The sequence below is a fragment of the Crotalus tigris genome, unplaced genomic scaffold (genome assembly GCF_016545835.1).
Source record: "Crotalus tigris isolate CLP2741 ecotype Arizona unplaced genomic scaffold, ASM1654583v1 scf7180000018540.1288718, whole genome shotgun sequence".
NCBI lineage: Eukaryota > Metazoa > Chordata > Lepidosauria > Squamata > Viperidae > Crotalus > Crotalus tigris.
Window position 1 is genome coordinate 888848 of NW_024097064.1, and position 17238 is coordinate 906085.

The 17238-nt window shown below is 41.8% G+C and overlaps 1 protein-coding gene across 1 annotated transcript in view; it reads left to right on the forward strand.

The window, feature by feature from the left end:
• IGFBP1 (insulin like growth factor binding protein 1) overlaps positions 1 to 3129 on the forward strand; it is a 34839-nt gene extending 31710 nt beyond the window's left edge. Inside the window, exon 4 of the mRNA XM_039353938.1 lies at positions 1732 to 3129. Coding sequence (XP_039209872.1) covers positions 1732 to 1863 — 132 coding nt within the window. The 3' untranslated portion in view covers positions 1864 to 3129. The remainder of the gene's footprint in view (positions 1 to 1731) is intronic.
• The last annotated feature ends 14109 nt before the right edge of the window (positions 3130 to 17238 follow it).

Consider the following 17238-nt stretch of genomic DNA (forward strand, 5'->3'; position numbering starts at 1 on the left):
CTCGACTTACGACTGGTTGGGGTCGCGGCATTAAAAAGGTTGAGAACCACTGATCTAAATGAAGTAGAGAAGCTCCCATAAGGAGCACCGGTTCTCTATTGAGAAGGAGGAACGAAGTTCACAGAATTGTAAATGATCCTATGCATTTTTATTTTTATTTTTTTTATAAATTTTTATTTTTAACCAACAAGACAAAAGAAAACAAAGCAAAACATAAAACACATACACACACAATATATACTTCTCCTTTTTTATAGCAATTACATAACAGTAATCTAATATTTACATTTCCCCCTTATTCTTCTTTAAATATTTGTCCTTATAGCCCCATTATTTCTTATTTACATTTTTCTTCCTTCATGTTATATTTCTTACTAAGAATAATTCATATTATTATTATTATACATTATTGTACACATATTTTCACTTTTGACCTTTCCATATTTATTCTCCTCTATTATTTCTAGTCTCCAACCAGACATACACCTTGTTCCATACTATATAATATTCTGTGTCTTCCTTTTCTTTTATCTCTTTTGTTAATTTGTCCATCTCAGCACAGTCCAGGATTTTTCTTATTACTTCTTCCTCTGATGGTATATTCTCATTTTTCCAGCACTGTGCATATGCTATTCTTGCCGCTGTTATTATATGTAAAATTAAGTACCATATTTCTTTACTATATTTTCTATTTAAAATACCCAACAAAAAGATCTCTGGTTTCCAGTCTACAAGTTGGTCTATTATTTCTTGGATCCATTTTCTTATTTTAGACCAGTATTTTTTTGCAACTGGGCATGTCCACCATAGATGATAATATGTTCTGTGTACTTTTTTACATTTCCAACATGTTGGCGAATTATTCTGGAACATCTTGGCAAGCTTTGCAGGTGGAAGATGCCATCTGTAAAACATTTTAAACTGGTTTTCCTTGAATGCCGCCAACATAGTCAATTTTATATTTATTTCCCATATTTTTTCCCATTTCTCCAATTCTATATTATATCCAAAAATTTTTGCCCATCTAATAATTGTGTCTTTCACAACCTCATCTTCCATTTTATATCTCAGTAGGTATTTATAGAAATTGCTAATTAATTTTATTTCTGTTCCATGTATAATTTTATCCAATTCTTGATCCTATGCATTTTTAAAGCAATTTATTTATAGTATGATAATGCTAATTTAATATAAAGATCTGGCACAATGTTATACATATTACATGAACAATTAAAAATCATGATTATTCAGCTAAAAAAAATCTTTAAATAGATTTGCTTGAAAATTTCCTGTATTCTCCCCACATACATGCACATACGTATACACAAAATTTAAAAATCCAGCATTTATTTCTGAATAACTGTATGTGATTCAACCTTATGGCCTAGTGGAATATCTAGTGTAAAGTCAACATACACTCTTCATTTACATGAAATACCTTTCTTATTTTCAATCTTTTGGGAAGTTTCTCTGTATCAATTCAGCCAAGAAATAACAACAGAGCAAAGAATTGCCTTTTTTAGAGACTAGACAAAGTACACTGATTTTCAATGTCAGTTTGGGAATAATTGGATTAAATACAATACAGATGAAAAAGATTGAACTACATGTAATGTAAAAATGACAGTAAATTTTACCTGACTAGGAACTGGATAAAAATTGTTCTCCAATAATTAAACTGAAAAAAATCCATATTTACCTCTTTTAATATGCTTTTAAAAATTCCCTTAGTGTGAAACTTCACTTGATGGAAATCCTGCAAATTGCTGGTGTGTGTATCCAAAGAATGGAAAGAGGATTCCGGAGTCTCCTGAAATGATGGGCAATCCTGAATGTGAACAATTTATTAGCTCACAAAACTAATGAACAAAAATTGCACAAATGTGTGTTGTATTTTTGCAAACTGAATGTTACTTGCATTTCTAAGGCCAGAGACACCTTGGTTAACAGAATTTTAAGCATGTGATTAGACAACAATGTGCTGTTAAGTATGCTTTTTGGGAAGTCCCAGTGATCCCAATTGGGCTGATTGTGTTCAAATATACTGTCAGATTTCCTGCTTTGCAGTTCAGATTCAAAACATTTAATTCAAGGAACAAGAATCTAGCAGTTCTGATTAATAATATTTATTAGAAGGAAGGTTAAGTTCCAAGAATTTTAGCAAGTACGCAACTTTCAAATAAGAAACCAACATTTAATATCAGTCTGTTTTTCAACCTTGGCATCTTTAAGTTACGTGAAGGGCTGGAAGCATGTTTCTTTTTTATGAAAGTAGGCTGTTCAGCATCTTGCATAGTTTTGGTAATTGCTAGTCTTTTTATGAGTGAATAGAATAGTTGTGTTAAGAGATTATAGCACTGTGGTCAGCATTACTGGTGGAATGGGGATTCTTGTCCTCTTATTGTATTCTTGAAAGTTAAGCAATAGTTAAATAATAAAGGGGGGAGATTATGGACTACACAATATGAAGTTCAAAGATTATTGAATTATTTATTTAACATGTATTTTTATTTTGTGTATTAATTTATGTATCTGTATTTTTCAACACTTCAAAACTTGTATGAAAACATTTTGACATTTTCTCTAAGAATATGTAGTGTCCTGTTTTCAAACAGTACAATATATTATTAACCTCATTTGCAAATATAGTGAATGAGGATAACAGAGTTCAAGCATTTATTTTCAAAAGTGTGTATATGTGTATTATGTTGTTGTTTTACTTCATATTGCTTCTCATTTTATCATCAAGGAGTTCTCACTCTGGATAATGTTATTAAGGAAATGTTCTTCAGAAATATAAAAGACACCTTAAAAGGAAAGTTGTTTCTGTTTAATAAACACAGTTTCTTTACAAACAAGTATAAACAAACTAAAATTAAGAAACTGTAATGTACATTTATAATAAACATTTATAAGTCAGCTTTATGATGTTATTTAAACATTTATTAAACAATTTTATTTGAACCCTATCCCTTTTTTGTTCAAGTTTGGTTGACCCTAATTCAAAGTTTGTCCTTCAGAACTGTTTTGTTATAAATTATTATTTTCAAAGAAGTATCTAGAAAAGTTTGGTCACATACACATTTTAATATGTATGGAATTAGTGTCTCTGGCAACACACAGATGCAGTGCAGGTAACACCTAATATGTTTCCCCGAAAATAAGACCAGGTCTTTTTTTTTTTTTTTTGACCTCCAAAAGAGGTACCAGGTCTTATTTTCGGGGGGGGGGGTTATATTTTATACTCACCTCCAGCACCAACAGCCAAACCCAGCTGGTCCACTTCTGTGGCTGAAGGAACAGCTTCATTCTGCAGATTGGAATGGAGCTTTGGCCTGCATTTTGCAGTCAGGCCTTTCCAGAAAGCCACAGAAGCCAAGAACCGAGCTATGGATTGAATCCGTAGCTTGGTACTTGGCTGCAGTGGCCTTCTGGAAAGGCCTGTTACTGAGAAATGCAGGCCTGTGGACACTGGAGAAGAAGTGGGCCAGCAAGGGGAGGCCTGGTTGCAAGGGGCAATTCCACACCCCCACCTACCCTAGCTTGAGTTTTAGGTATGTGCCTCGCCCCAAAACTATGGCTTATTTTTGGGGTAGGGCTTACATTATATCCACCCCCCAAAATCAAGCTATGGTTTATTTTTTGGATAGGCCTTACTTTCGGGGAAACACAATATGACAAATTTCTTTATATCTCTGCTAGAAAATGCTTAAATCATACATTTTGAGAATAAGACAGAAGGAAATATGCAAATGTATGCTCTTTTGTCCCAACTCTAATTTAGTATGATATAAATGAAAATGCTCAAGTCTATTTTACTTGACTATGCACTATATGGTTGTTGCTTCCAAAGCTTATGCAAATTGAATGGATTCAGCACCACTGATGACAATCTCCTGATTCCCAGTGCAGGAATAAAGTGTTCTTCATTTACCTCCCATTTACCTCAATGTCTGGTTGAACACAAGTATAAATGGGGTGGCCAACAAGATGTATCCTTAGTCTGATATAGTGAGACTAGCCTGATGACAAAAGGAGACTTTGATCTACCTTGCAGAGGGGTGCAAATAACATAAACACCTGGAGGGTTAAGAACATAGAATAATGGAATGGACCTTCTTGTCCAACCTCTTGGCTGCAAGGTAAGCAGGTGTGGGGGACATGAGACAGATCCACCACCATCCATGCCCACCCTAGCTTGATTTTTAGATGTGTGCCATTGCAGACAAATGCTGGTCTGATATCTTCTTGAAAATTTGAGTGATGGAGTATTAGCAGTCTAGGACTGCATTGGCTTTTTTGGCAGCTGCAGCACACTGCTGGATTTAAACAACATTAAGATTTGTTCCAATAAAGATAACAACTTTCCTTTCAAAGACTTTCCTTTTAATTATTTTTTGTATTTTAATTATTTTAATGTATTTTTTTTAAGTTTTCAAGTTCTCATCATACTCCAGTACCTTACTCAGACTGACTAAGGACAAAGAACAACTTTCTACCATCTGAGTTCTGTTGTTCTGTTACCATCCAAATATTTTATTTTGCTGTATAGTGTCCGCTTTATTGCAATAACCCTCATGGAAAAGAATGTTACTCCAAATACTTAGGTTGATGCATACATCTTTGATCAGACTTTCTCTGCTGCTCTCAAAGCTGAACTGGAGTTCGGATGTCCTGGAAAATTTACACAATTTGCAGTAGTGGCGAGTATCTGTAGCTCGGGTATAGGATGAGGATGAAGGTTCATTCTCTAAGCTTGTCGGTTGGTTTCTGAATGTTTCATTACCAGGTTAGGTAACATCTTCAGTGGATATTCCCTAAACATTGCTGAAGATGTTACCTAGCCTGGTAACAAAACATTCGGAAACCAACCCACAACCTCAGAGAATGAAGCTTTACCCTCATTTACATAATTTTTTCTAGCAGTAAGTGATGGAATCAGACAAGATCAGTAACTGTTTAGCACAGGAAGGTTACATTTTCTATCTCTTTTCAGAGAATTCTTTCAAAGGCTCATGGGGATGCTTGTTCGAGGCAACTGTCATTCTGAATTATTAAGTCCAGTTGTAAGGACCCACCCCACTTTGCATCTTAAGAAGACAGAACTCTTGGAATAGTTCTTCCAACAGGAATCCTTTATTAAGAGAAAATGGTTGCAGGCATGCTAGACAGGACTTGGGGTCCAAGCTCTCCCATTCAAGGTTTTAAGGGGTTCCCCAGTAGTCTCACCCAATCAACCCCCCTTCCCAGTGATAGTTTCAAGTATCACAATTCCACCCCGTTTCTTCTTTCTTCCGTCTGGATGGAGACTTCAGATAACTACATGAAAGGCAAATACTCTTCTTTGTTAATGCTAATGTTCTCTGGTGTTAACGCTTTGAGGTTACAATAGGTTACAATAAACACACATTCAGCATTCAGCTCTTTGAAGTCTACTGAAGGAAGTGAGGGCCATAAAGCCCTTTGTTCTCCCCCTTCTCTCCCTCTTATGGCAGAATCCAAAGAAGGCAGAATTGGGAGTTTCTATATTTGATAATTAAAGATGAAATATGATTGGATTCTGACATCCGGCCCCTCTTAAAAATAAGAGAGATCCACCTGAAAGAAAACACAAGTATAAAATTTAGTCAGGCTTGTTAGGATACTCTGTGTGAAACTTCTTCAATAGCTTCGGGGCTCTGACATGACGTTTATGGACCCACTCATTTTGTGAGGGAGGGAGGTGTTTCCAGGCAACTAGGTACTGAGTTGCTCCATGATATCTCCTAGAGTCAAGGACTTCCTTTATTTCGAAGTGTTGTTCACCCTCCACCATGATTGGAGGTGGTGGGGGGGGGATTTTTGGCCGTAGAGGTGACTGATGCTCTCTTTTCAGCAAGCTGCAATGAAAAATTGGGTGTATTTGCCTGAGATTTTTGGGTAATTCTAATTCTACTGTTACTGGATTTATGATTCTTTTAATTGGAAAAGGTCCTATGTATTTTGGTCCAAGTTTTTTACAGGGCTGTAGGGACTTTAGGTATTTTGTAGATAAGTACACCATCTCTCCTATAATGAATGGTGTAGGCTCAACCCTTTTTTTATCGGCTTGTGTTTTGTAAGCCTGCCTAGCTTCATCTAGTGCTTTTCTGACTATTGGCCAGGTGTTTTGTAATTTTTCCATCCATTCTTTCAGCGAGGGGATCGTTGGTTCGTTTGGGGTTAATTCTGGCATGGGGTTGAAACTTTGACCGGTGGCTATTTGAAAAGGAGTGTAACCTGTGCTGGAGTGGACTGCATTATTGTAGGCAACTTCTGCAAAGGGGAGTAAGTCCGCCCACTCGGTCTGCTGGAAACTAAGAAAACATCTTAAATATTGCTTAAGTACTGAGTTCATTTTTTCAGCCCCCCCATTTCCTTGAGGGTGGTGGCTAGATGTCAGTCCCTGAGTGGTTCCTAAGAGGGATAAAAATTCCTTCCAAAATGCAGACGTAAATTGCACCCCCCTGTCAGAGATGATGCGTTGGGGTGCCCCATGCAATCTGTAAATGTGTTGGATGAAAAGTTTTGCTAAGGCTTTTGCAGTGGGAATCTTTTGGCAAGGGATAAAGTGCACCTGTTTGGAAAACAAGTCCGTGACCGTCCAGACCACAGTATTCCCATTGCTTTCTGGCAATTCCACTATAAAATCCATGGCTATTTCTCTCCAGGGGGCTGAGGGACTTGCCACTGTTTGCAATAGTCCTGGCACTTTCCCTTGCAACCTCTTTGCCGTGGCACATTTTGGACAACTGGCTATATAACTTTCAATGTCCTTTTTCATGGATGGCCACCAAAATTGCCGTTTAATTAAATGTAAAGTTTTTACAAATCCAAAATGCCCTGCTGATTTTGTGTCATGGCAAAGGTGCATGAAAGTTACTCTTTGAGTTGTTGGTATATATAACTTTTCCCCTATCCAAGGCAACCCGTCTCTCATTGTGCACACATTTTTGTTTTTCTGGAACCAATCATCTGTTTCCAAACTTTTTCTGAATTCAATCCCAGTTTGGCTGTCCAGTTGTGGTTTTATTTTGGCTTGGGTTCTTGTGGTTACTGGTGCTGCCAGTTGTGACTCTGCCATTATTGGTCTAGAGTCTGTGGTTCGTGCGCTGTTATATTGGGGCATGCGAGATAGTGCATCTGCCAGGAAGTTCTTTCTTCCTGGTAAATGTTTGAGCTTAAATTGGAATTGGTGAAAATGCTGGGACCAGCGGGCTTGTTTGGGATTGAGTTTCCTGGAAGTTTTCAGGGCTTCCAAATTTTTGTGATCAGTCCACACCTGGAAGGGGATTTTGTTGCCTTCCAGGAACTGTCGCCATGTGAGTAATGCCCAACGTATCCCATAAGCCTCCTTCTCCCATACGGGCCAGCGCTGTTCTGTTTCCGTGAGTTTCTTGGATGTATATGCACAGGGTTGCAATACTGCATCATCATTTTCTTGTAATAGCACAGCCCCCACTGCCACATCACTTGCATCTGCCTGTATTATGAAGGGCTTGTCCATGTCTGGGTGCCTTAGTACTGGTTCGGCAGAAAAAAGTCTCTTTAGTCTCTCAAACGCTGCTTGGCACTCCATTGTCCATGTTAGTGGCTGGCTAGGTTTTACTGAGGATGTTCCCTTCGTTTTTAGTAAGTTGGTGAGGGGCAAGGCTATCTGTGCAAATGAGGGGATGAATTGGCGGTAAAAATTTGCAAAGCCCAGGAAACTTTGTAGTTGCTTTCTTGTGCGGGGTGGTGCCCATTCTAATACTGCTCTGACCTTCTCTGGGTCCATTTCAATGCCCTGTGGGGATATGCGATAGCCTAGGTAGTCTATCCTTTCCTGGTGGAATTCGCATTTTGAGAGTTTGGCATATAGGTGAGCGGCTCGCAGCTTCTTTAAAACCGCTCTGACAAGTTTGACGTGTTCTTCTTTTGTTTCGGTAAAGATAAGAATGTCGTCCAAGTAAACAAGGACCCCCTTAAACAGGTGCTCCCTTAGAACGTCATTGATTAATTGCATAAAGACTGCAGGGCCCCCTTGTAATCCAAATGGCAAGACTTTGAATTGATAGCACCCCATGGGGCAGTTAAATGCAGTCTTCCATTCGTCCCCTTCCTTGATTCTCACGCGATAGTAAGCTTCCCTTAAGTCTAGTTTAGAAAAAATTTTCCCTTTCGATAGGTGTGACAGCATGTCTTTCATGAGGGGCAGCGGGTATAGGTTGCTTTCACTGATTGTGTTCAGGGCCCTATAATCCACGCATAAACGTAAAGAGCCATCCTTCTTCTCTCTAAAAAGGACCGGGGCAGCCACTTTAGGCTTAGCTGGTTCAATGAAACCTCTCTCCAGGTTTTTTTTTATAAATCTTTCCATTTCCTCCTTCTCCTTTGGGCTCATGGAGTATAATCTGGGTTTCGGGAGTTTTGCCCCAGGCTTGAATTCAATGGTACAGTCTGTGGGTCGGTGGGGGGGAAGCTCATTCGCCCTCTCCTCACTGAAGACTTCAGCAAGGTCCCTATATTCCTCTGGTATTTCTGTTAATCTTTTTTCCTCTCCTATGGATGCTTTTTCTATTCTTGATTCTGGTAGCCTCCCTTGGGGTTTTAAGTCCATAGGGTCCCCCTTCGGGAATTTGATTTCTGTCGTCCTCCAATTTACCCAGGGGTTCCATTTTTTCAACCATTCCATCCCTAGAATCATTGGGCATTCCATACCTGGGGTCACCACAAACGTTAAGTCCTCTTCATGGTTGCCCAGGGAGAGGTGTATTGGCAGAGTGGCTAGGGTAGCTGGCACCCCCCCTGCTATGGATCCATCTAGCTGGCCAAATGAGATTGGTTGTTCCAGTCTCCTGGATGGGATGCCCAGATTCCCCACTAGTGTTGGGCTAATGAGGCAGCGGGTGCAGCCAGAGTCTATTAAGGCTTTCACCTTCACAGCTTCGGGCATGGGGGGGATTAATATAGTCACTGTTTTGAAGATGGGTGTGATGCGTCCACTTACCAGGGGTTCGCCTTCCGAGCTGTCATCTGAGGCATCCACCGTCCCTGTGGTGTAGGCTGGAGTTCTTTCCCCTTGGTGAGCAGAGGTGGGGTTTTCTGCAATTTCCATCATTTTCATGGCTGTTTCTTTTGGCTTAGCTGAATACCCTCTGGGTTTGTTGATTGGGGATCTGTCTGGGTTGTGCTGGGGGGCCTTTGAGCGGCATTCTACAGCTCGATGCCCTTCTCTTCCGCACTTGAAACACCCCATCTGCTTCTTGGCTGTATCCGATGATTTCACCGGTTGGTGTGTCAGCTCAGGCGGGGGGCGGCTCCATTGTTTTCCTCGGCGATGCCTCTTCAATATGTCGATCTCTGCTTCCTCTGCCAAGACGTACCATTCCTCAAGTCGATGTGGGTCTCCTCGGGGCAGGCAAGCATCATATAGATCATAGTTTAGTCCGTCTTTGAAACGGCCAAGGAGGATGTCTTCTGGCCAATTCAGTTTGCTGGCAATGGCTCGGAATTCTTGTGTATACTCAGCCACTGGGCGTTTGCCCTGCCTCATCGTTGTTATTCTTTCACGGGCTTTGCGATCAGCCAGGGGGTCTTCAAATCGTCTTCTCAAAGAGGACATGAAACGGTTGAAGTTACTGAGTTCTGGGGCATTGGAGTCATGCAGGTTCACCACCCAATCTGCAGCTGGTCCATCCAGGGCAGATTGCACGATCCGGATGCGGGCTTTGTCGCTGGGGATGTCCTGCCCATATTCCTCCATGTAGCTGAGGACTTGGGTTAGGAAAAACCCCAAGCGTGTTGGCTCCCCTTTGAATTTCACCTCCAACGGTGGACGTCTTGGAATGGATCGGTGCCTCCATTGTGGGTGGTAGTGTCTTCCGTCCAGATTTCCATCTTGGGTCCGGTAGGGGGTGGGAGCTCCTGGATCAGTAAATGTCCCTGGGGTTGCAGGTTCCACGTCCCCCTCGGTGTCTCTCCCTTTGTGGCTCCAGGAACTGGGGCGGGCGTAGGGCTCAGGAATCTCCTCTCCTAGGGAGCTGAGAGTTCTCTTCATCAGGTCAATAGCTTTCTCTAGGATCCAGTCTGAGTACGGCATACAGCTTCCTCCCTCTTCACTTGCGTGCAGGGATTTCTCCATCTCCTGCTTCCATTCTGGTTGCTTGGTCCCCCGTCTCAGGGTCACTTTTCTTGATTCCTTTCCCCACTCGCTTTTCTTTCCAACGCCCATCGACCAGTGAGGCTTGTGGTCCTGTGTCTCCACCACTTCTTCTTCTGAGAAATCTGGCCTCTCGGATCCCAACGTCTGGCAAGGTTCCAACTGGGTCAGCGGCTCTCTTTCCAGGGAGTTTTCTCCCTCTCTTGCTTCGTTGTCTGACATGGTAAATTTTTGCAAAATCCCCCGGCAAGGGTCTACCTTCCAGGTGGATTAATTTTGCAAGTCCTGTCTAATGTAAGGACCCACCCCACTTTGCATCTTAAGAAGACAGAACTCTTGGAATAGTTCTTCCAACAGGAATCCTTTATTAAGAGAAAATGGTTGCAGGCATGCTAGACAGGACTTGGGGTCCAAGCTCTCCCATTCAAGGTTTTAAGGGGTTCCCCAGTAGTCCCACCCAATCAACCCCCCTTCCAGTGATAGTTTCAAGTATCACAATTCCACCCCGTTTCTTCTTTCTTCCGTCTGGATGGAGACTTCAGATAACTACATGAAAGGCAAATACTCTTCTTTGTTAATGCTAATGTTCTCTGGTGCTAACACTTTGAGGTTACAATAGGTTACAATAAACACACATTCAGCATTCAGCTCTTTGAAGTCTACTGAAGGAAGTGAGGGCATAAAGCCCTTTTGTTCTCCCCCTTCTCTCCCTCTTATGGCAGAATCCAAAGAAGGCAGAATTGGGAGTTTCTATATTTGATAATTAAAGATGAAATATGATTGGATTCTGACACTCACACTTGGAAAGCTTGGCATACAACTTAGCAACCTTTAGTTTTCTGAGCACAGCCCTCACCAATTTTATATGCTCAGCCTTTATCTCAGTGTAGATTAATATATCAGCACCCCTTTGTATAGGTGCTCATGTAAGACCTCATTGATTAGTTGTATGAAAATGGCTGGGGCAGTTTGGAGGCCAAATGGGAGGACTCTAAACTGGAAGCATCCTAACTGGCAGTTAAAAGCTATTTTCCATTCATCCCCTTCTTTGATCCTCACACAATAGTAACTTTTCCACAGTAACTAACTTAGTAAAAATTTTGCCCTTAACCAGGTGGAGTAGCATATCTTTCATTAAAGGTAAGGGATAGACTTTTCCATGCACACCCCATTTAATCCTCTATAGTCAACACACAGATGCTGCAACCCATCATTTTCTCTTGAAACAGAACTGGGGCTGCCACTGGGAGTTGCGCCAGTTGAATGACTCCATAGATGAGGTTCTTATCAATGAAGAGCTCTCCTAGCTCCCTCAGGGTCATCAAATAGAGTTTTGACTTGGGCAGTTTAGCTCCCAGTAAGATTTCAATGTCACAGTCCACAGCCTGTGGGGGAAGCTCATCCAACCCCTTCTCACTGAACATCTCTCTTAGGTTCCAATAGTCTTTGGATATTGCTGCAAGTCATTCCCCTCTCTTGTGCTGCAGCCCTCTTCTCACAACATGGCAGAGCTGCTTCATGGATTTGCTTGGGCCTATGGGGTAGGCAGTTGGGTCAGATTTTCAATAGCTTCTTCCTCCAGTTTAGATAAAGATTCCACTTTTTCAGCTAGGCCAGCCCCAGTACCAAGGCATGCTCCTGGGGTGACTATAAAACTCAAAGTCTCTATATGGCCTCCCATTCCCATTTCTATGGGCTTAGTGATAAACATCGCTGGAATGCCCCCCCACCCGCAACTGATCCGTCTAACTGGCAAAATGTCACCAGGACCTTCAGCTGTTTCAGTCAGACCCCCAATTTTTCTATGAGGGCAAGGCTGGCCTAGGAGGGCAGAGTAAGGTGGCTTTTAGCCCCAAAGACTGTAATGAATTATATCTATACCTGTCTATCTAAATATCTATATAAATTATAGTCTACTGTATAATATACAAAAACATACTTATTAAATATATTAAAATCATACATATAATAGAACCAAAAAATAGCCATGTTAGTCTTATTCATGAACCCTTTAGGAACATTGCTGGAATGCATGGAATGGCAAGGTATGTGTGTGTATGTGTGTGTGTGTGTGTGTGTGTGTGTGTGTGAGCAACAGATAACTGCTGGCACATCAACTGGGTGTACGGAATGTTATACACTGCACTTTTCAAGAAATAACAGAACAAAGAGTGGAATCATCAGAAACATTTCTGATGTGTCATGAATTTAAAATAAACAAGTTGGATTTAAAAGGAGAAATAAAATGCAATGGACTTTGGAAGTGTGAGACCTCCATGGGGAGCAGGGGATGCCCTGAAATCTAATTCCCAGCCCACTCTAACACAGCCTGGCCAACTGTTGTTGAGTGTTTGTAAGTATGTGTGTATTGTGTGTATGTGTGAATGTGTGTATTGCCTAACTGGGCACAATCTTTGACAGCAACTTGGGTAGCCTAGTTGGACAGTTGCTTATTGATTCTTTATTTAGCCTAGTCAGGCAAACAAAAAGTTTAACCTATCTGGGTAACTATGCTATTGTAACAAACTGTATAAGATAACAAAGGTAACATATGTTAGTCAACTATGATTGAGTACCTGCCTTGCTTTCTGTCTGAATAACACAAGAATAAAAGAACTATTATTAAACCTTATCTTGAGTGAGTTTGACTCATTCATTTTATTACATAATTGGCATAGTCAGCAAAATTCTCGGTTTGTATTTGGACAAAATACAATGGGAAGCTAAAGTAAGAACAGTTCCCCTGACCCATGTACCCTAATAAGCGAGATTGCGCAGACTGGTCTTTAGACCAGAGTCTGAGCTTTAAGAGGAGCAGGAGCACAGGCTGGAGACATAAAGGTAAAAGTAATAAAGTAATAATATTGAACTGAGTAACATTGAAGGGAACTGTAAGGACCCACCCCACTTTGCATCTTAAGAAGACAGAACTCTTGGAATAATTCTTCCAACAGGGATCCTTTATTAAGAGAAAATGGTTGCAGGCGTTCTAGACAGGACTTAGGGTCCAAGCTCTCCCATTCAAGGTTTTAAGGGTTTCCCCAGTAGCCCCACCCAATCAACCCCCTCTTTCAGCGAGAGTCTCAGGCATTACACTTCCACCCCCTTTTCATTACTGCCCAGCTGGATGGAGACTTCAAAGAAACTACATGAAAGGAAAACGGCCCCATTCTTATGTTTAGTTCTTTTGCAATACACACATTCAGTTCCTTAGAAGTATACTGAAGGAAGTGAGGGCCATAAAGCCCCTTTGTTCTCCCCCTTCTCTCCCTCTTATGGCAGAATCCAGAGAAGACAGAATTGGGGTTTTCTATATTTGATAACTAAAGATGAAATATAATTGGATTCTGACATCCGGCCCCCTCAAAAATAAGAGAGATCCACCTGAAAGAAACAAAACAGGTATAAAAGTTAGCCAGGCTTGTTAGGGTACTCTGTGTGAAACTTCTACAATAGCTTCGGGGCTCTGACATGACGTTTATGGACCCACTTGTTTTGTGAGGCAGGGAGCTGTTTCCAGGCAACTAGGTACTGAGTCGCTCCATGATATCTCCTAGAATCAAGGATTTCCTTTATTTCAAAGTGTTGTTTGCCCTCTACCATGATTGGAGGTGGTGGTGGGGGGATTTTTGGCTGTAACGCTGACTGGTGCTCTCTTTTCAGCAAGCTGCAATGAAAAATTGGGTGTATTTGCCTGAGATTTTTTGGTAATTCTAATTCTACTGATACTGGGTTTATGATTCTTTTAATTGGAAAAGGCCCTATATATTTTGGTCCAAGTTTTTTACAGGATTGTAGAGACTTTAGGTATTTTGTAGATAGGTACACAATTTCACCTATAATGAATGGTGTAGGCTCAATCCTTTTTTTATCAGCTTGTATTTTGTATGCCTGCCTAGCTTCATCTAGTGCTTTTCTAACTATTGGCCAGGTGTTTTGTAGTTTTTCCATCCATTCTTTCAGTGATGGGATCATTGGTTCATTTGGGGTTAATTCTGGCATGGGGCTGAAACTTTGACCATTGGCTATTTAAAAAGGAGTGTAGCCTGTGCTGGAGTGGACTGCATTATTGTAGGCAACTTCTGCAAAAGGGAGTAAGTCCGTCCAATCACTCTGTTGGAAATTTAAAAAACATCTCAAATATTGCTCAAGTACTGAATGACAACGTTCTGTTTGTCCATCTGTCTGAGGGTGATAGCTAGATGTCAGTCCCTGAGTGGTCCCTAAGAGGGATAAAAATTCCTTCCAAAATGCAGACGTAAATTGTACTCCCCTATCAGAGATGATGCGTTGGGGTGCCCCGTGCAATCTGTAAATGTGCTGGATGAAAAGTTTGCTAAGGCCTTTGCAGTGGGAATCTTTTGGCAAGGGATAAAGTGCACCTGTTTGGAAAAACAAATCCGTGACCATCCAGACAACAGTATTCCCATTGCTTTCTGGCAATTCCACTATAAAGTCCATGGCTATTTCTCTCCAGGGGGCTGAGGGACTTGCCACTGTTTGTAATAGTCCTGGCGATTTCCCTTGCAACCTCTTTGCAGTTGCACATGTTGGGCAGCTGGCAATAAAACTTTCTATGTCCTTTTTCATGGATGGCCACCAAAATTGCCGTTTAATTAAATGTAAAATTTTTACAAATCCAAAATGCCCTGCTGATTTTGTGTCATGGCAAAGGTGCATGAAAGTGACTTTTCCCCTACCCAAGGCAAGCCGTCTCTCATTGTGCACACATTTTTGTTTTTCTGGAACCATTCATCTGTTTCCAAACGTTTTCTGAATTCAATTCCAGTTTGGCTGTCCAGTTGTGGTTTTAATTTGGCTTGGGTTCTTGTGGTTACTGGTGCTGCCAGTTGTGACTCTGCCATTATTGGTCTAGAGTCTGTGGTTCATGCGCTGTTATATTGGGGCATGCGAGAGAGTGCATCTGCCAGGAACTTCTTTCTTCCTGGTAAATGTTTGAGCTTAAATTGAACTGGTGAAAATGCTGGGACCAGCGGGCTTGTTTGGGATTGAGTTTCCTGGATGTTTTCAGGGCTTCCAAATTTTTGTGATCAGTCCACACCTGGAAGGGGATTTTGTTGCCTTCCAGGAACTGTCGCCACGTGAGTAATGCCCAACGTATCCCATAAGCCTCCTTCTCCCATACGGGCCAGCGCTGTTCTGTTTCCGTGAGTTTCTTGGATGTATATGTACAAGGTTGCAATACCCCTTCATTGTTTTCTTGTAATAGAACAGCCCCCAGTGCCACATCACTTGTATCCACCTGTATTACGAAGGGCTTATCCATGTCTGGGTGCCTTAGTACTGGTTTGGCAGAAAAAAGTCTCTTTAATCTCTCAAAGGCTGCTTGGCACTCCATTGTCCATGTTAGTGGCTGGCTAGGTTTTACTGAGGATGCTCCCTTCATTTTTAGCAAGTTAGTGAGGGGCAAGGCCATCTAGGCAAATGAGGGGATGAATTGGCAGTAAAAGTTTGCAAAGCCCAGGAAACTTTGTAGTTGCTTTCTTGTGCGGGGTGGTGCCTAATCTAATATTGCTCTGACCTTCTCTGGGTCCATTTCGATGCCCTGGGGGGATATGCAACAACCTAGGTAGTCTATCCTTTCTTGGTGGAATTCGCATTTTGAGAGTTTGGCATATAGGTGGGCGGCACGCAGTTTCTTTAAAACCGCTCTGACAAGGTTGACATGTTCCTCTTTTGTTTCAGTAAAGATAAGAATGTCGTCCAAGTAAACAAGGACCCCCTTAAACAGGTGCTCCCTTAGAACGTCATTGATTAATTGCATAAAGATTGCAGGGCCCCCTTGTAATCCAAATGGCAAGACTTTGAATTGATAGCACCCCATGGGGCAGTTAAATGCAGTCTTCCATTCGTCCCCTTACTTAATTCTCACACGATAGTAAGCTTCCCTTAGGTCTAGTTTAGAAAAAAATTTCCCTTTCGATAGGTGTGACAGCATGTCTTTCATGAGAGGCAGAGGGTATAGGTTGCTTTCACTGATTGTATTTAGGGCCCTATAATCCACGCATAAGTGTAAAGAGTCATCCTTCTTCTCTCTAAAAAGGACCGGGGCAGCCACTTTAGGCTTGGCTGGCTCAATGAAACCTCTCTCTAGGTTTTTTTTAATGAATCTTTCCATTTCCTCCTTCTCCTTTGGGCTCATGGAGTATAATCTGGGCTTTGGGAGTTTTGCCCCAGGTTTGAATTCAATGGTACAGTCTGTGGGTCGGTGGGGGGGGAGCTCATTTGCCCTCTCCTCACTGAAAACTTCAGCAAGGTCTCTATATTCCTCTGGTATTTCTTTTATGGATGCTTTTTCTATTCTTGATTCTGGTAGCCTCCCTTGGGGTTTTAAGTCCATAGGGTCCCCCTTCGGGAATTTGATTTATGTCGTCCTCCAATTTACCCAGGGGTTCCATTTTTTTCAACCATTACATCCCTAGAATCATTGGGCATTCCATGCCTGGGGTCACCACAAACATTATGTCCTCTCCATGTTTGCCCAGAGAGAGGTGTATTGGTAGAGTGGCTAGTGTAGCTGGCACCCCCCCTGCTATGGATCCATCTAACTGGCCAAATGAGATTGGTTGTTCCAGTCTCCTCAATGGGATGCCCAGATTACCCACTAGTGTTGGGCTAATGAGGCAGCGGGTGCAGCCAGAGTCTATTAAGGCTTTCACCTTCACAGCTTTGGGCATGGGGGGGGGATTAATATAGTCACTGGCTCCTGGAGCCGCAAAGGGAGAGACACCGAGGGGGACGTGGAACCTGCAACCCCGGGGACAAGTGTTGTTCGCCCTCCACCATGATTGGAGGTGGGGGGGGGATTTTTAGCCGTAGAGGTGACTGACGCTCTCTTTTCAGCCAGCTGCAATGAAAGATAAGTACACCATTTCTCCTATAATGAATGGTGTAAGCTCAACCCTTTTTTCATCGGCTTGTGCTTTGTATGCCTGCCTAGCTTCATCTGGTGCTTTTCTAACTATTGGCCAGGTGTCTTGTAATTGTTCCATCCATTCTTTCAGTGATGGGATCGTTGGTTTGTTTGGGGTTAATTCTGGCATAGGGTTGAACCTTTG